The following is a 19,230-nucleotide window of genomic DNA, read 5'->3' as shown; positions in this document are numbered from 1 at the left end:
CTCTGTGGGTCTGTATGGGTCTCTGTGTAGGTCTGTATGGGTCTCTGTGGGTCTGTGTTGGTTCTCTGTGAGTATGAGTCTCTGTGGGTCTGTGTGGGTCTCTGTGAGTATGAGTCTCTGTGGGTCTCTGTGGGTCTGTATGGGTCTCTGTGTAGGTCTCTGTAGGTCTGTGTGGGTCTCTGTGAGTATGAGTCTCTGTGGGTCTGTATGGGTCTCTGTGTAGGTCTCTGTGGGTCTGTGTGGGTCTCTGTGAGTATGAGTCTCTGTGGGTCTGTATGGGTCTCTGTGTAGGTCTCTGTGGGTCTGTGTGGGTCTCTGTGAGTATGAGTCTCTGTGGGTCTCTGTGGGTCTGTATGGGTCTCTGTGTAGGTCTCTGTAGGTCTGTGTGGGTCTGTATGGGTCTCTGTGAGTATGTGTCTCTGTAGGTCTGTATGGGTCTGTATGGGTCTCTGTAAGTATGAGTCTCTGTAGGTCTGTGTGGGTCTGTATGGGTCTCTGTGAGTGTGGGTCTCTGTGGGTCTGTATGGGTCTCTGTGAGTTTGAGTCTCTGAAGGTCTGTGTGGGTCTATGTGAGTGTGGGTCTCTGTGGGTCTGTATGGGTCTCTGTGAGTCTGAGTCTCTGTGGGTCTGTATGGGTCTCTGTGTAGGTCTGTGTGGGTCTCTGTGAGTATGAGTCTCTGTGGGTCTCTGTGGGTCTGTATGGGTCTCTGTGTAGGTCTCTGTAGGTCTGTGTGGGTCTGTATGGGTCTTTGTGAGTATGAGTCTCTGTAGGTCTGTATGGGTCTGTATGGGTCTCTGTGAGTATGAGTCTCTGTAGGTCTGTATGGGTCTCTGTGGGTCTGTGATGAAAGCCACCTGGTTGAGCGGCTATCAAGTTGTGTGTTACCCTGGTAACATCCAACTTAGTTTAGTCTTAGTGTGGGTTGATCATCGCCGTGAAGCCGATGATGATGATGTTGATGATGTTGGTGATGGTGGTGGAGTTCACGATGGTGGTGATGTTGGTGATGGTGGTGGTGGTGTTCACGATGATGGTGATGTTGGTGATGGTGGTGGTGTTCACGACGGTGGTGATGTTGGTGATGGTGTTGACGGCGATGTTGAAGATGATGATGTTGATGATTATGATGTGGGTAATGATTATTGTGTTGATGTTCATGTTGGTGATGATGGTGATGATGGTGATGTTGGTGATGATGTTGGTGATGTTTGTGAGGAGCTCACAAATCCTTGAAAGATCTGGGCAGGGTCCCATCGGTGAGCTCCTCCGGCGGGCAAGGCTGCGATGGCTGGGTCATGTAGCCCGCATGCCCAGCCACCGCATGCCGAAACAGCTTTTGTTTGGCCGGATTGAGAGGGCTAAGCGGGCGCGGCACGGGCTAGAGAAGAGATGGAGTGATGTGGTGCAGGAGGACGTGGAGCTAAGTGGACTTGCCGATGACCGGTACCAGCGGTGTCAAGATCGGCCTCTGTGGAGGAGGCTCGTGAAGGACGCTGCTACTGGGCAGTTGGAGGCAGTCGCCCTCCAACAACAACGGAGGGCGGAGGAGCGACGCTCACAACAACGAGCGGAGCGCCGGGCAGCTAAAGCACAGCAGGTTGGCACAGTAGGGGGCACAGGTGGTGCATCAGCCAGTCATCTCAGTCAGTCGACCCGTGGCACCTGGGTCTGCCCCGTGACCTCCTGCCAGCGGGCGTTCGACACTTCACGTGGCCTCAGCGTGCACATAGCCTGGCACAAGCGTCGTGGTGACGTCACCGCCACTTAGTGGCGAATGGCGGTTGTTGTTGATGTTTGTGATGTTGGTGATGATGTTCGTGATGTTGATGTGTGGGGGATCGGCCACCACCACCACCGCCAGTCGTGACAGCGATTATCTGAACAAACCCGTCCTGGGCCTCACCTAGGTGGACTCGGCCTCAAATGAATACCGTTGCGCGACCTGTCGTGAACATCGCCACAGGGGGAGACAAAGGCGGCCGGGCGTGGTGATGCTGCTGGCCACAGCGCCCATCTCTATGTGTGTCTGTGTGTGTGTCACAGTGGCCGGTAGCCTTCATAGACGCTGCTGCTACTGACAGCACTTGCCCCTACAGCCCTGTTAGAGGCTACACGGGGCACCTTTGTCTGTGTGTCTATAGGCACTGCTGCTGCTACTGACAGCACTTGCCCCTACAGCCCTGTTAGAGGCTACACGGGGGAGTTTTGTCTGTGTGTGTAGGTGCTCCTACTGACAGCACTTGCCCCTACAGCCCTGTTAGAGGCTACACGGGGCACCTTTGTCTATGTGTCTATAGGGCACTGCTGCTGCTACTGACAGCACTTGCCCCTACAGCCCTGTTAGAGGCTACACGGGGGAGCTTTGTCTGTGTGTGTAGGTGCTGCTACTGACAGCACTTGCCCCTACAGCCCTGTTAGAGGCTACACGGGGTATCGTTGTCATTGTTTGATGGTGATGATGATGGTGGGGCTGTAACATATCGCGATGAGAGTCTAAAGATTATATATAGAATGGGATTGTACGCACGCACGCACACGCGCGCGACACGACAGATGATGATTATATATACTGTGAGCTTATACATAGTGACGGGTGTGTTTACATGACTCATATCAGTGCCAAATCTGCGCAGGGGGATATAGGAGGCTGGTTGCGATCAATAAAATGTTCGGCCGAGGTTGTAGAGATCGCTCTCTCGTCTCTGGATGTGTCTTGACAAAGCGTGCTGCTGCTGCTGCTCCTGCTGAAGGGTTATAAAACGAAACGTCGCCTGTGGTGTTATGTGCAGGATGATGTGAGGTGTATGGGTGGTTACTGACGTGGGTGGGTGAGTGGGTGGGTGAGTGGGTGGGTGGGTGGGTGGATAGGTGAGTGGGTGGGTGGGTGGATAGGTGAGTGGGTGGGTGGGTGGATAGGTGAGTGGGTGGGTGGGTGGATAGGTGAGTGGGTGGGTGGGTGGATATGTGAATGGGTGGGTGAGTAGGTGAGTGGGTGGGTGAGTGAGTGATTGAATCAGTGATTGATTGAGTGGGTGAGTGAGTTAACGGGTGGGTGGGTGAGTGAGTGGGTGAATGAGTGAGTGAGTGGATGTGTGAGTGAGTGGGTGTGTGGGTAGGTGTGTGGGTGGGTGAGTGGGTGGGTGGGTAGGTGAGTGGGTGGGTGAGTGAGTGATTGAGTGAGTGATTGAATCAGTGATTGATTGAGTGGGTGAGTGAGTGAGTGGGTGTCTGGGTAGTTGAGTGGTTGTGTGGGTGTGTGTGTGGGTGTGTGTGAGTGTGTGTGTGGGTGAGTGGGTGTGTGGGTAGGTGGGTGGGTGTGTGGGTGGGTGGGTGTGTGGGTGGGTGTGTGGGTAGGTGAGTGGGTAGGTGTGTGTGTGGGTGTGTGTGTGTGAGTGGGTGTGAGTGGGTGTGTGGGTAGGTGAGTGTGTGTGTGTGAGTCCGGCAAAAACAACCCCCGACCTCCTCGTTAGCGCCAGACGGTAACGCTGTGGTGGGCAGTGCTGTGGTGGGCAGTGCCGTGAGAGGAGGGCCAATGTAGATTGACCATTCCCCTCATGGCGTTTGTGACCACCACAGCGGCCAAACGGGGGCTCTGGACGGGTGCGAGGGGCTGGTAACCCCTCCACCTTCAATTAATTACCACTAAACCAGGAATTAAGTATATAACTAATAAGCTTGTGCCGGAGGCCCCGGGGGGACAGGCGTCTATAACGTCTCCTGGCCAAACCCCATTTGGCGGAGCCAGGAGACTGAATCCTTACCCTAGGGGCTCCTCCAGAAACAACGATAAAAACCACTACGTGTGTCGGGAGCTGGACCGGTACCACCCGGATCTCTGCGGCATTCAGGAGGTCCGGTGGACCGGCACTGGCTCCTGCCACCGTGAGTGGTGGACAGTCCCTCTACTCGGGGCAGGAGACTGCCCAACAACAGGGAGTGGCTCTTCTTTTGAACAAAATAATGAAGGGGGCGTGGGAGCGTGGCGGTGAGGTGTGGGAAGCTGTAAGCCCCAGGCTACTTTGGGCTCGCCTTCCCATCAACCGGAGGCGAGGAATGGTGGTCGTGGTTACTTATACCGCCACCGAAGACGAACATCCGTGGAGGGATGCAGGCAAGGCCTGGAGTTGGATGCCTTCTATGACCTCCTGTCACAGGTGCTGGCTAAATTGCCCCCTCGGGATAGAGTCATCTTGTTGGGTGACTTCAATGCCAGAGTTGGTCATGATGCTGGCACCTGGTCTGGAGTGATTGGAGGGCATGGGCCAGATCAGCTCAATAACAACGGTAGGAGGCTGCTAGATTTTTGTGCAGCCCATGGGCTTGTAATTACCAACACGCTGTTCCGGCATCGGCGCATCCACACAACATCATGGATGCATGCCGGGTCCAAGCAAGAACATCTGCTGGACTACGTAGTGACGGAACAGCAGGACAAAGTGGGGATGACCCTGCTGAGGCTGCGGTGCCTCAAATATTGGAAGAAGTCACCCCCTCTGAGTGGCTGGCTGAGGTGCCATCTGTTGAGGAAGTACTGAGGGCGATCCGGAGCCTGCGACCAGGAAAGGCAGCGGGCAGAGATGATCTCCCAAGCGAAATGCTGAGGGAGGGTGGCGTTTGTGCACAGACTGCCCTACATGACATCATGACAACAGTCTGGACCACTGGACGGGTTCCGCAGGATTGGAAGGATGCCCTGGTGGTCCCCCTCTTTAAGAAGGGGGACCGCACAGACTGTAACAACTACAGGGGCATCTCACTCCTCAGTGTGACGGGAAAGGTCCTGGCAAGGATTATTCAACATCGCCTTGCCAGGCACGCTGAGGAGAGGCTTGCGGAGCCCCAATGAGGTTTCAGGAAAGGGCGGCCCTGCACAGATGCCATATTTTATGTCCGTCTGCTACAGCAGAGGTGTAGGGAATTCCAACAAGACCTACATCTCTGCTATACAGTTTCACTCTTCAACACACCCGTGGGCTAAAGTAGTGAACTATTTGTCTTTTGTCAACGTGACACTTTTTTGCTGATTGGCCGTGTCGGGTGGTGGAGGGTTACGACACATTTATAAGTAAACGCGATCTAACCCAAAAACCTTTATTATGAATAATATTGGTCGCGAAAGCCTAACGTGTTAAACTAGTCAACTATTATTTTTCAAATTTTCTTGCTGTGGTTTTCACACCTGATGATGATTGCTGCTCTGTGTTGCAGTCGAAACGTCGTGAGAATTTTTTTGTTTTATATTTTAATTATTTTATTGTTTCCCTTCCACGTGGTGACTTTACCCAAAGAACCAAGAATAATAATTGTATTGTTTTACAATAATTTTATTGTTTTATATATATTTTATTATTTTATTGTTTCCCTTCTACGTGGTGGTGACTTTACCCAAAGAACCAAGAATAATAATTTTATTGTTTTATATTTTATTATTTTATTGTTTCCCTTCCACGTGGTGACTTTACCCAAAGAACCAAGAATAATAATTGTATTGTTTTACAATAATTTTATTGTTTTATATATATTTTATTATTTTATTGTTTCCCTTCTACGTGGTGGTGACTTTACCCAAAGAACCAAGAATAATAATTTTATTGTTTTACAATAATTGTATTGTTTTATATTTTTATTATTTTATTGTTCCCCTCTACGTGGTGACTTTACCCAAAGAACCAAGAATAATAATTTTATTGTTTTACAATAATTTTATTGTTTTATATTTTTATTATTTTATTGTTCCCCTCTACGTGGTGACTTTACCCAAAGAACCAAGAATAATAATTTTATTGTTTTACAATAATTGTATTGTTTTATATTTTTATTATTTTATTGTTTCCCTTCTACATGGTGGTGACTTTACCGAAAGAACCAAGAATATTAATCCCTGCAGTAACGAAAGCTTAAAATAAAAAAACATTTTCGTCTTCTTTTGTAAACGTGACACTTTTTTACTGTTTGGCCGTGTCGGGTGGTGGAGGGTTACGACACATTTGGGGGTCGTCCACAAATGACGTCACGCGATTTTTGACAGTTTTTGACCCCCACCCCCCGCTTCGTCACAGGCGTCACGAAAAAGTCAGAGCCCTCCTCAAATATGACGTCACAAAGCTCTGCTTCCCCCCCACCCCTAGGTGCGTGACGTCATTCACGGACGGCCCCAAGTGTCACGTGGAAAGAAAATAAATGAATAAGAAAGTATTGTATTGTTAATTTAACACGAAAGTATTTTATTATTTAATTGATTTTCTTTCCACGTTACTTTACCGAAAGAACCAAAGAGTACATCACTGCATTCACGAAAGCTTAAAATCAAAGTTTGATGGAGGGGAAAGTTTCCGTTCTATTGGCGGGGATTGCCGAGATTTTGGAGCAAGTAGGCAGTTGTGGAGAGGCTGAGCAACTGCTCGCGCGGTGACGTCACCACGCAGCGTGGTGACGTCGCCGCGCAGCGTGGTGCGAAAGTGAGTTTACAAGGTGACGTCACCGCGCACGGTGGGTGGAGCCTACGTGGTGACGTCACAACGCAAGTCCCCCCCCTCACCCCCCCCACTTTAAAATGGCGGGCTCGCCGAGGGAGGAGGGAGTCGGCTCGACAGCGGCGATGTCAGTGTGACGTCACCACGCAGCGTGCGCGTGTAAGGGCGGGTGAGCTTACGCGGTGACGTCACCACGCAGGGTGTGCGTGAAGGATGGGCCAGCTTACGCGGTGACGTCACCACGCAAGTCCCCGTCCCCCCCCTCCCCTCACTTTAAAATGGCGGGGCTCGCCTAGTTAGGAGGAAGGAGGCGGCTCGACAAGCGGCGATGTTAGTGTGACGTCACCACGCAGCGTGCGCGTGTGAGGGCGGGTGAGCTTACGCGGTGACGTCACCACGCAGGGTGTGCGTGAAGGATGGGCCAGCTTACGCGGTGACGTCACCACGCAAGTCCCCGTCCCCCCCCTCCCCTCACTTTAAAATGGCGGGGCTCGCCTAGTTAGGAGGAAGGAGGCGGCTCGACAAGCGGCGATGTTAGCGTGACGTCACCACGCAGCGTGCGCGTGCGAGGGCGGGTGAGCTTACGCGGTGACGTCACCACGCAGGGTGCGCGTGAGGGATGGGCCAGCTTACGCGGTGACGTCACCACGCAAGTCCCCCCCCCCTCCCCTCACTTTAAAATGGCGGGGCTCGCCTAGTTAGGAGGAAGGAGGCGGCTCGACAAGCGGCGATGTTAGCGCTCGGTCGGGAGCGTCCCGTGAGTCTCCTTCCCTCACCGTCGTCACGGCCGTCTTTGTCTCTCTCTCTCTCCCCGCGCGTGGCCGCCAGCGGTGGTTTGTTTTGTTGGCGCAGGCGGCGCGAGGGCGAGGAGGTTGTTGCAGCAGCGCCAAGCCTGAGGCCTTCGCTGCTGGTGGTGTTAGTGGTGGGACTTGGGCACGCTAGGCCGCGACACTGCAACTCGCCCGGCCAAGCTCTATCCACTGCTGGACTGACACTGCTGGTGGTGGTGGTAGTGTCTCTACCCTATGTGTGTGTGTGTTTAACCCGCGTGTTCTTGTGTGGTGATCATCACCACCGTGGTCTATCCACTGCTGGACTGACACTACTGGTGGTGGTGGTAGTAGTGTCTCTATCATGTGTGTGTGTGTTTAACCCGCGTGTTCTTGTGTGGGCATCATCACCACCGTGGTCTATCCACTGCTGGACTGACACTACTGGTGGTAATGTCTCTACCCTGTGTGTGTTTAATCCGCGTGCTCTTGTGTGATCATCACCGTGGTCTATCCACTGCTGGACTGGCACTGCTGGTGATGGTGGTGGTAGTGTCTCTACCCTGTGTGTGTGTGTTTAATCCGCGTGTTCTTGTGTGGTGATCATCATCACCGTGGTCTATCCACTGCTGGACTGACACTACTAGTGATGGTGGTGGTAGTGTCTCTACCCTGTGTGTGTGTTTAATCCGCGTGTTCTTGTGTGGTGATCATCATCACCATGGTCTATCCACTGCTGGACTGGCACTACTTGGGGTGGTGATGGTGGTGTCTCTACCCTGTGTGTGTGTTTAATCCGCGTGTTCTTGTGTGGGCATCACCACCAAGCTCTATCCACTGCTGGACTGACACTACTAGTGGTGGTGGTGGTAGTGTCTCTACCCTGTGTGTGTGTGTTTAATCCGCGTGTTCTTGTGTGGGCATCATCACCACCGTGGTCTATCCACTGCTGGACTGGCACTACTTGGGGTGGTGGTGGTAGTGTCTCTACCCTGTATGTGTGTGTTTAATTCGCGTGTTCTTGTGTGGTGATCATCACCACCGTGGTCTATCCACTGCTGGACTGACACTACTGGTGATGGTGGTGGTAGTAGTGTCTCTATCCTGTGTGTTTAATCCGCGTGTTCTTGTGTGTGCATCATCATCACCGTGATCTATCCACTGCTGGACTGACACAACTTGGGGTGGTGGTGGTAGTGTCTCTACCCTGTGTGTGTGTGTTTAATCCGCGTGTTCTTGTGTGGTGATCATCACCGTGATCTATCCACTGCTTGACTGACACTACTGGTGGTGATGGTAGTAGTGTCTACCCTGTCTGTGTGTGTTTAATCCGCGTGCTCTTGTGTGGTGATCATCACCGTGGTCTATCCACTGCTGGACTGACACTACTGGTGATGGTGGTGGTGGTAGTGTCTACCCTGTGTGTGTTTAATCCGCGTGTTCTTGTGTGGTGATCATCACCACCATGGTCTATCCACTGCTAGACTGACACTACTGGTGGTGGTGGTAGTAGTGTCTCTACCCTGTGTGTGTGTTTAATCCGCGTGTTCTTGTGTGTGCATCATCATCACCGTGGTCTATCCACTGCTGGACTGACACTGCTGGTGGTGGTGGTAGTGTCTCTACCCTGTGCGTGTGTGTTTAATCCGCGTGTTCTTGTGTGGTCATCATCACCACCGTGGTCTATCCACTGCTGGACTGACACTACTTGGGGTGGTAGTGGTAGTGTCTCTACCCTGTGTGTGTGTTTAATCCGCGTGTTCTTGTGTGGTGATCATCAACATGGTCTATCCACTGCTGGACTGACACTACTAGTGATGGTGGTGGTAGTGTCTCTACCCTGTGTGTGTGTGTTTAATCCGCGTGTTCTTGTGTGGTGATCATCACTACCGTGATCTATCCACTGCTGGACTGACACTGCTGGTGATAGTGGTGGTAGTAGTGTCTACCCTGTGTGTGTGTGTTTAATCCGCGTGTTCTTGTGTGGGCATCATCACCACCGTGGTCTATCCACTGCTGGACTGACACTACTGGTGGTAGTGTCTCTACCCTGTGGGTGTGTTTAATCTGCGTGCTCTTGTGTGATCATCACCGTGGTCTATCCACTGCTGGACTGACACTACTAGTGATGGTGGTGGTGGTAGTAGTGTCTCCACCCTGTGTGTGTGTTCTTGTGTGGTGATCATCATCACCGTGATCTATCCACTGCTGGACTGACACTACTAGTGATGGTGGTGGTAGTAGTATCTCCACCCTGTGTGTGTGTTTAATCCGCGTGTTCTTGTGTGGTGATCACCGTGATCTATCCACTGCTGGACTGACACTACTAGTGGTGGTGGTGGTAGTGTCTCCACCCTGTGTGTGTGTTTAATCCGCGTGTTCTTGTGTGGTGATCATCATCATCATCACCATGGTCTATCCACTGCTGGACTGACACTGCTGGTGATGGTGGTGGTAGTGTCTACCCTGTGTGTGTGTTTAATCCGCGTGTTCTTGTGTGGTGATCATCACCACCGTGGTCTATCCACTGCTGGACTGACACTACTAGTGGTGGTGGTAGTAGTCTACCCTGTGTGTGTTTAATCCGCGTGTTCTTGTGTGGTGATCATCATCACCGTGGTCTATCCACTGCTGGACTGACACTACTTGGGGTGATGGTGGTAGTGTCTACCCTGTGTGTTTAATCCGCGTGTTCTTGTGTGGTGAACATCATCACCATGGTCTATCCACTGCTGGACTGACACTACTGGTGATGGTGGTAGTAGTCTCTACCCTGTGTGTGTTTAATCCGCGTGTTCTTGTGTGTGCATCATCACCACCATGGTCTATCCACTGCTGGACTGACACTGCTGGTGGTGGTGGTAGTGTCTACCCTGTGTGTGTGTTTAATCCGCGTGTTCTTGTGTGGTGGTCATCATCACCGTGATCTATCCACTGCTGGACTGACACTGCTGGTGATGGTGGTAGTAGTGTCTACCCTGTGTGTGTGTTTAATCCGCGTGTTCTTGTGGGCATCATTACCACCGTGGTCTATACGGGGGATCTTTGTCTGTGTGCGTGTGTGGTGAACAGCACTTGCCCCAGCATTCTGCTAGAGGCTATACGGGGGATCTTTGTCTGTGTGCATGTGTGGTGAACAGCACTTGCCCCAGCATTCCATTAAGGCTATACGGGGGATCTTTGTCTGTGTGCGTGTGGTGAACAGCACTTGCCCCAGCGTTCTGCTAGAGGCTATACGGGGGATCTTTGTCTGTGTGCGTGTGTGGCGAACAGCACTTGCCCCAGCATTCCATTAAGGCTATACGGGGGATCTTTGTCCTGTGTGCGTGTGTGACGAACAGCACTTGCCCCAGCATTCTGCTAGAGGCTATACGGGGGATCTTTGTCTGTGTGCGTGTGTGGTGAACAGCACTTGCCCCAGCATTCCATTAAGGCTATACGGGGGATCTTTGTCTGTGTGCGTGTGTGGTGAACAGCACTTGCCCCAGCATTCTGTTAAGGCTATACGGGGGATCTTTGTCCTGTGTGCGTGTGTGGTGAACAGCACTTGCCCCAGCGTTCTGCTAGAGGCTATACGGGGGATCTTTGTCCTGTGTGCGTGTGTGGTGAACAGCACTTGCCCCAGCGTTCTGCTAGAGGCTATACGGGGGATCTTTGTCTGTGTGCGTGTGTGGTGAACAGCACTTGCCCCAGCGTTCTGCTAGAGGCTATACGGAGGATCTTTGTCTGTGTGCGTGTGGTGAACAGCACTTGGCCCAGCATTCTGTTAAGGCTATACGGGGGATCTTTGTCTGTGTGCGTGTGTGGCGAACAGCACTTGCCCCAGCATTCTGTTAAGGCTATACGGGGGATCTTTGTCTGTTGTCCTTGAAGGTGATGGAGCCGCCCGTGATGGAGGAGGTGGGGGAGGTGGTGGGCAGCCTCCAGGCGATGGCCGATGATGACGAAGACATCGACCAGTACAACGACGACACGTTCGGTGCCGGAGCCACCGGTACGCTGGTGCTGGTGGTGGTGGTGGTTGTGGTGGTGGTGGTTGTGGTGGTGGTGGTGGTGCTGGTGGTGATGTTGATGGTGGTGATGTTGATGGTGGTGGTGGTGATGCTGGTGGTGATGCTGGTAGTGGTGGTGCTGGTGGTGATGGTGCTGCTGGTGGTGGTGCTGCTGCTGGTGGTGGTGGTGCTGCTGGTGGTGGTGCTGCTGGTGGTGGTGCTGCTGGTGGTGGTGCTACTGCTGGTGGTGGTGCTGCTGGTGGTGGTGGTGGTGCCGCTGGTGGTGGTGCTGCTGGTGGTGGTGCTGGTGGTGGTGGTGCTGCTGGTGGTGGTGGTGCTGCTGGTGGTGGTGGTGCTGCTGGTGGTGGTGCTGCTGGTGGTGGTGGTGCTGGTGGTGGTGGTGCTGGTGGCAGCAGTAACTCACTCCCCTCTCCCCTCCCCCCACCCCCCCCCCGCTCCCCAGACGAGGACTGGGAACCCTCCCAGGACTCCCCGTTGCTCTCTCTCCCCCCACTGTGCAACCACCCGCTGCACCACCACCACAACAACAACAACAACCACAACCACCACAACCACCACCCGCACCACCACCACCACCATCCCTGCGACGACCCCTGGCCACATGAGAGCTCCCTGCTGCTGCTGTTGCCCCCCTGCTCCTCGGCCGGGGGGGTCCCGCTGGGGGTGGGGTCCGCGGGGGATGAGGGCGAGGGCGGCGAGGCGGAGGAGCGGACCGACGACTCTCTGGCGGAGAGCGACTTCGAGGACAGCATCAGCAAGCTGGTGCTGGAGGACGACATGGAGGACCCGGCGGTGATACGTGCCGGGGTTCGCAGGCCTCTCACGGAGGTGAGCGGCCGCAGGGGCGTGTGTGGTGTGAGGGAGTGTGGTGTAGTGTGAGTGAGTGGAGAGAGTGTGGTGTGAGAGAGTGTGGTGTGAGGGAGTGTGGTGTAGTGTGAGTGAGTGGAGAGAGTGTGGTGTGAGAGTGTGGTGTGAGAGAGTGTGGTGTGGGAGAGTGTGGTGTGTGTAGTGTGGAGTGAGTGTGGTGTGTGTAGTGTGGAGTGAGTGTGGTGTGTGTAGTGTGGAGTGAGTGTGGTGTGAGTGTGGTTTGGAGTGAGTGTGGTGTGGTGTGAGTGTGGAGTGAGTGAGTGTGGAGTGTGAGTGAGAGAGTGAGTGTGGAGTGTGAGTGAGAGAGTGTGGTGTGTGTGTGTGAGTGAGAGAGTGTGGTGTGTGTAGTGAGAGAGTGGTGAGTGAGTGTGTGTGGAGTGTGAGTGAGAGAGTGTGGTGTGTGTGTGTGTGTGAGAGTGCTGGAGGACGACATGGAGGACCCGGCGGTGATACGGGCCGGGGTTCGCAGGCCTCTCACGGAGGTGAGCGGCCGCAGGGGCGTTGGTGTGGTGTGGTGTGTGGGAGTGTGGAGTGTGTGTGTGTGGAGTGAGGTAGTGTGTGTGAGTGTGTGTGAGTGTGGTGGTGTGTGTGTGTGAGTGTGGTGGTGTGTGTGAGTGTCGTGGGGTGTGTGAGTGGTGTGTGGTGTGTGAGTGTGGTGGTGTGTGAGTGTGGTGTGTGGTGTGTGAGTGAGCGGTGAGTGTATGGGTGTGCGTGGTGTGTGTGTGTGGGTTGGTGGTAAGGGCTGGGTGAGCAGTGAGTGTGTGGTGTGTGTGTGTGTGGTGTGTGTGTGTGGGTTGGTGGTAAGGGCTGGAGTGAGCGGTGAGTGTATGGGTGTGTGTGGTGTGTGTTTGTGTGTGGTGTGTGTGTGTGTGTGGGTTGGTGGTAAGGGCTGGGTGAGCGGTGAGTGTATGGGTGTGCGTGGTGTGTGTGTGTGGTGTGTGTGTGTGTGTGTTGGTGGTAAGGGCTGGAGTGAGCGGTGAGTGTATGGGTGTGCGTGGTGTGTGTGTGTGGGTTGGTGGTAATGGCTGGGTGAGCGGTGAGTGTATGGGTGTGTGTGGTGTATGGGTGTGCGTGGTGTGTGTGTTGGTGGTAAGGGCTGGGTGAGCGGTGAGTGTATGGGTGTGTGTGGTGTGTGTGTGTGTGTGGTGTGTGTGTGTGTGGGTTGGTGGTAAGGGCTGGAGTGAGCGGTGAGTGTATGGGTGTGCGTGGTGTGTGTGTGGGTTGGTGGTAAGGGCTGGGTGAGCGGTGAGTGTATGGGTGTGCGTGTGTGTGTGTTGGTGGTAAGGGCTGGGTGAGCGGTGAGTGTATGGGTGTGCGTGGTGTGTGTGTGTGTGGTGTGTGTGTGTGGGTTGGTGGTAAGGGCTGGAGTGAGCGGTGAGTGTATGGATGTGCGTGGTGTGTGTGTGTGGTGTGTGTGGGTTGGTGGTAATGGCTGGGTGAGTGTGTGTGGTGTGTGTATGGGTGTGTGGTGTGTGTATGGGTGTGTGGTGTGTGTATGGGTGTGTGGTGTGTGTGTGGTGTGTGTGTGTGTGTTGGTGGTAAGGGCTGGGTGAGCGGTGAGTGTATGGATGTGTGTGGTGTATGGGTGTGTGTGGTGTGTGTGTTGGTGGTAAGGGCTGGGTGAGCGGTGAGTGTATGGGGGTGTGTGGTGTGTGTGTGTGGTGTGTGTGTGGTGTGTGTGTGTGTGGGTTGGTGGTAATGACTGGGTGAGCGGTGTGTGTGTGTGTGTGTGGTGTGTGTGTGTGTGGGTTGGTGGTAAGGGCTGGGTGAGCGGTGAGTGTATGGGGGTGTGTGTGTGTGGTGTGTGTGTGGTGTGTGTGTGGTGTGTGTGTGGTGTGTGTGTGTGTGTGGGTTGGTGGTAAGGGCTGGGTGAGCGGTGATTGTATGGGGGTGTGTGTGTGTGGTGTGTGTGTGTGTGTGTGGGTTGGTGGTAATGGCTGGGTGAGCGGTGAGTGTATGTGTGTGCGTGGTGTGTGTGTGTGTGGTGTGTGTGTGTGGGTTGGTGGTAAGGGCTGGGTGAGCAGTGAGTGTATGGGGGTGTGTGTGTGGTGTGTGTGTGGTGTGTGTGTGTGTGGGTTGGTGGTAATGACTGGGTGAGCGGTGTGTGTGTGTGTGTGTGGTGTGTGTGTGTGTGTGGTGTGTGTGTGTGTGGGTTGGTGGTAATGACTGGGTGAGCGGTGTGTGTGTGTGGTGTGTGTGTGGGGTGTGTGTGTGTGTTTCCACTGTGGTTCTGCGTTGGCTGAGTCACGTCGTCCGCATGCCCAGCCACCGCACGCCCAAGCAGCTTCTGTTTGGCCGCGTAGAGGGGTCTAAACGGGCGCGGCACGGGCTAGAGAAGAGATGGAGTGATGTGGCACAGGAGGCACGGGCTAGAGAAGAGATGGAGTGATGGGTGAGTGAGTGGGTGGCACGGGCTAGAGAAGAGATGGAGTGATGTGGTACAGGAGGCACGGGGCTAGAGTAGAGATGGAGTGATGGGTGAGTGGCACGGGCTAGAGAAGAGATGGAGTGATGTGGTACAGGAGGCACGGGGCTAGAGAAGAGATGGAGTGATGGGTGAGTGGGTGGGTGGCACGGGCTAGAAAGGAGATGGAGCGATGTGGCACAGGAGGCACGGGCTATAGAAGAGATGGAGTGACGTGGTACAGGAGGCACGGACTAGAGACGAGATGGAGTGACGTGGTACAGGATGCACGTGGCTAGAGAAGAGATGGAGTGATGTGGCACAGGAGGCACGGGGCTAGAGAAGAGATGGAGTGACGTGGTACAGGAGGCACAGACTAGAGAAGAGATGGAGTGATGTGGTACAGGAGGACGTGGAGCTGAGCGGACTAGCCGATGACCGGTACCAGCGGTGTCAAGATCGGCCTCTATGGAGGAGGCTTGTGAAGGATGCTACTGGGCAGTTGGAGGTAGTCGCCCAGCAACAACAATGGAGAGCGGAGGAGCGATGCTCACAACAACGAGCGGAGCACCGGGTGGCTAAAGCACAGCAGGTCGGCACGGTAGGGGGCACAGGTGGTGCATCAGCCACGCATCTCAGTCATCTCAGTCAGTCGACCCGTGGTACCTGCTGGGTCTGTGACCTCCTGCCAGCGTGCGTTGGACACTTCACATGGCCTCAACGTGCACCTAGCCTGGCACAGGCGCCGTGGTGACGTCACCGCCACTTGGTGGCGAATGGCTGTTGGTGTGTGTGTGTGTGCCGTACAGTTCCGGCCTTCGTAGGTGGCTGCACGCCGACGCCACTTGCCCCAACAGTCTGCTGAGGCTATAACGGGGGAATTCATATTCTTTGGTCTTTGGGTAAAGTCGCGTAGATGGGTTCAAGTAAAATATTTATACGGGCGATCTTTGTGCGTGTGTGTTCGCGTGTGTGTCACACTGCGTGCGTGTGTGTGTCACACTGTAAGCCCCAGGCTACTTTGGGCTCGCCTTCCCATCAACCGGAGGCGAGGAATGGTGGTCGTGGTTACTTATGCCCCCACCGAAGATGAACATCCGTGGAGGGATGCAGGCAAAGCCGATGAGTCAGATGCCTTCTATGACCTCCTGTCACAGGTGCTGGCTAAAGTGGCCCCTCGGGATAGAGTCATCATGTTGGGTGACTTCAATGCCCGAGTTGGTCATGATACTGGCACCTGGTCTGGAGTGATTGGAGGGCATGGGCCAGATCAGCTCAATAACAACGGTAGGAGGCTGCTAGATTTTTGTGCAGCCCATGGGCTTGTAATTACCAACACGCTGTTCCGGCATCGGCGCATCCACACAACATCATGGATGCATGCCGGGTCCAAGCAAGAACATCTGCTGGACTACATAGTGACGGACCAGCGAATGCGAGCCCATGTCCTTGACACCAGGACCTACCGTGGAGCTGATCTGCCCTCTGACCATCGACTAGTCATCTGTAAGATGCGCCTGCCATTCTTCCACTCCGGTGGTGGGTGTACACCCAGGACCCCATTCCAACCTAAAGTGGCCTGGTCTCAGTTATCTGATGAAAGTTGCAAGCGAGAATTTCATCATCGCTTGCGGCTGGGATTGGTATCGTCCCCGACTCCTCCTGATGTCGAGGGTAAATGGGCGAGGTTTAGGACTGTGACTCATGCAGCTGCAATGGCTGCTTTGGGTACGCGGTCCAGACCTCCCCAGACACCCTGGATGACAGAGGAGTTGTTCACGATGGTTGAGAAAAAGCGACAGGCCCACTGTCATCGGCTACAGAATCCCACGTCAGAGAATGAGGAGGCTTACCGCAGCCTTCGCTCGGAGGTTCGGAGAGCCGTGAGGCGCTGCAAGGATGGGTGGTGGTCGCGGGTTGCTGAGGAGATGGAGTCTGCCTCAGTGGCCCGTGATCACAAATCTCTATTTAACTCCATCAAAAAAGTAACCTGCAGCGCCACACCTATTACCATCATTAGGGAAAAAAACGGTGATCCAATTTCCGACCCCCAGGAACAGGTTCGCAGATTTGCTGAGCATTTCTGTAAGGTCCTGGGGGAGGGAAAATCCCTCAGCCAGGAAAACATCGTGGCACAAAGTGAGGATGACCCTGCTGAGGCTGCGGTGCCTCAAATATTGGATGAAGTCACCCCCTGTGAGTGGCTGGCTGAGGTGCCATCTGCTGAGGAAGTATTGAAGGCGATCCGGAGTCTGAGACCAGGAAAGGCAGCGGGCAGAGATGATCTCCCAAGCGAAATGCTGAGGGAGGGTGGCGTTTGTGCACAAACTGCCCTATATGACATCATAACAACAGTCTGGACCACTGGACGGGTTCCGCAGGATTGGAAGGATGCCCTGGTGGTCCCCCTTTTTAAGAAGGGGGACCGCACAGACTGTAACAACTACAGGGGTATCTCACTCCTCAGTGTGCCGGGAAAGGTCCTGGCAAGGATTATTCAGCATCGCCTTGCCAGGCACGCTGAGGAGAGGCTTGCGGAGCCCCAATGCGGTTTCAGGAAAGGGCGGTCCTGCACAGATGCCATATTTTCTGTCCGTCTGCTACAGCAGAGGTGTAGGGAATTCCAACAAGACCTACATCTCTGCTTTATTGACCTGGTCAAGGCCTATGATACCATCAGTAGGCCTGGGCTCTGGGTCGTTCTTCGTGCTTTTGGAGTACCTGACCCTCTGCTCACGATCATTAAGGACCTTCATGATGGTGAGCGGGCCCGGGTAAAACTACGTGGCCGGGAGTCAGAGCCATTCCCTGTACACCTTGGGGTGCGACAGGGATGTCCTCTGGCTCCCACATTATTTAACATCTATTTTGACCACGTAGTTCGTGAAGCCTTCAATAGCTGTACCGGGGGAATCTCCATATGGTACATATATAATGGGAGGCTAATCGATGCCCGGGTGCGGTCAAGGGATGGCTCCCTATTGCTCAACCACGTTACGTATGCTGATGATTTGGTAATAGCTGCTCAGTCAGAGGAGGAGTTGGAGACACTGCTGCTGAGACTGGAGCGTGCCACTAAAAGGTGGGGCCTTACCATCAGCCCCACCAAAACTAAGCACCTGCCTGGGTATTTTGTACCATCGGACACTCCACCCCCACAACTCCCAATCGGTGATGGGGCAGTTGTGGAGAGAGTGGAGAGTTTCCCATACCTGGGCAGTGTGCTTATGACTGGCTCCAGTTTAACAGCAGAGGTCTCACTCCGAATCAGTCGAGCGGCAATATCTTTTCATCAGTTGCGTAACGCTGTGTGGAAGCTACCTGGTCTGTCGCTCCGCACTAAGCTTCAGGTCTTCTCGGCCACGGTCATTCCCTCCCCTCTCTACGCTTGCGAAACGTGGACCCCCGTAATGGAACATCTTCGCCGGTTAGAAACATTTAGGCTGGCCTGCCTTCGATCCATCCTGGGTTTAACCAGACTGGATTGTGTGAGGAGCTCACAAATCCTTGAAAGATCTGGGCAGGGTCCCATCGGTGAGCTCCTCCGGTAGGCAAGGCTGCGATGGCTGGGTCATGTAGCCCGCATGCCCAGCCACCGCATGCCGAAACAGCTTTTGTTTGGCCGGATTGAGGGGGCTAAGCGGGCGCGGCACGGGCTAGAGAAGAGATGGAGTGATGTGGTACAGGAGGACGTGGAGCTGAGTGGACTTGCCGATGACTGGTACCAGCGGTGTCAAGATCGGCCTCTGTGGAGGAGGCTCGTGAAGGATGCTACTGGGCAGTTGGAGGCAGTCGCCCTCCAACAACAACGGAGGGCGGAGGAGCGACGCTCACAACAGCGAGCGGAGCACCGGGTGGCTAAAGCACAGCAGGTTGGCACAGTAGGGGGCACAGGTGGTGCACCAGCCAGTCATCTTAGTCAGTCGACCCGTGGCACCTGGTTTTGCCCCGTGACCTCCTGCCAGCGGGCGTTCGACACTTCACGTGGCCTCAAGGTGCACATAGCCTGGCACAAGCGTCGTGGTGACGTCACCGCCACTTAGTGGCGAATGGCGGTTGTTGTTGTTGTTGTGTGTGTGTGCATGCGTGTGTGTGCATGCGTGTGTGTGCATGCGTGTGTGTCACACCGTGTGTCACACCGTGTGTGTGTGTGCATGCGTGTGTGTGTGTGCATGCGTGTGTGTGTGTGCATGCGTGTGTGTGTGTGCATGCGTGTGTGTGTGTGCATGCGTGTGTGTGTGTGCATGCGTGTGTGTGTGTGTGCATGCGTGTGTGTGTGTGTGCATGCGTGTGTGTGTGCGTGCCCCTTGATGCACGATGGCTGTCGCAGGACTCGGCGATTGTGGATAGCCTCTGCTCCATGAGCAGTTGGAGGGGACTAATGAATAGGTCACTCACGGTAAGACTCTGTGGTGTGTAGAACTCTCTCTTACGTCTCCCTGAGACCCAGTCTCTCTCACCCTGAGACCCGGTCTCCCTGAGTCTCTCTCACCCTGAGACCCGGTCTCCCTGAGTCTCTCTCACCCTGAGACCCGGTCTCCCTGAGTCTCTCTCACCCTGAGACCCGGTCTCCCTGAGTCTCTCTCACCCTGAGACCCGGTCTCCCTGAGTCTCTCCCGCCCTGAGACCCGGTCTCCCTGAGTCTCTCCCGCCCTGAGACCCGGTCTCCCTGAGTCTCTCTCGCCCTGAGACCCGGTCTCCC

The 19,230-nt window shown here is 54.4% G+C and overlaps 1 protein-coding gene across 4 annotated transcripts in view; it reads left to right on the top strand.

The window, feature by feature from the left end:
• The first annotated feature begins 7,112 nt into the window (after positions 1-7,112).
• LOC116958459 (protein PAT1 homolog 1) overlaps positions 7,113-19,230 on the top strand; it is a 58,658-nt gene continuing 46,540 nt past the window's right edge. Inside the window, exons 1-4 of one of the 4 annotated variants that reach the window (XM_032981065.2) lie at positions 7,113-7,231; positions 11,118-11,238; positions 11,700-12,085; positions 18,859-18,927. In XM_032981065.2, coding sequence (XP_032836956.2) covers positions 7,205-7,231; positions 11,118-11,238; positions 11,700-12,085; positions 18,859-18,927 — 603 coding nt within the window. In that variant the 5' untranslated portion in view covers positions 7,113-7,204. Of the gene's footprint in view, positions 7,232-11,117; positions 11,239-11,699; positions 12,086-12,502; positions 12,607-18,858; positions 18,928-19,230 lie in introns of those variants that run through there. The other 3 variants (XM_032981067.2, XM_076056683.1, XM_076056684.1) reach the window with 3 other exon arrangements.

The sequence above is a fragment of the Petromyzon marinus genome, chromosome 77 (assembly GCF_048934315.1).
Source record: "Petromyzon marinus isolate PM22_M1 ecotype Great Lakes invasive population chromosome 77, UKy_Petmar_22M1.pri1.0, whole genome shotgun sequence".
Lineage (NCBI taxonomy): Eukaryota > Metazoa > Chordata > Hyperoartia > Petromyzontiformes > Petromyzontidae > Petromyzon > Petromyzon marinus.
Note: the sequence above shows the minus strand (reverse complement) of the source record. Positions and strands in the feature narration are given on the sequence as shown.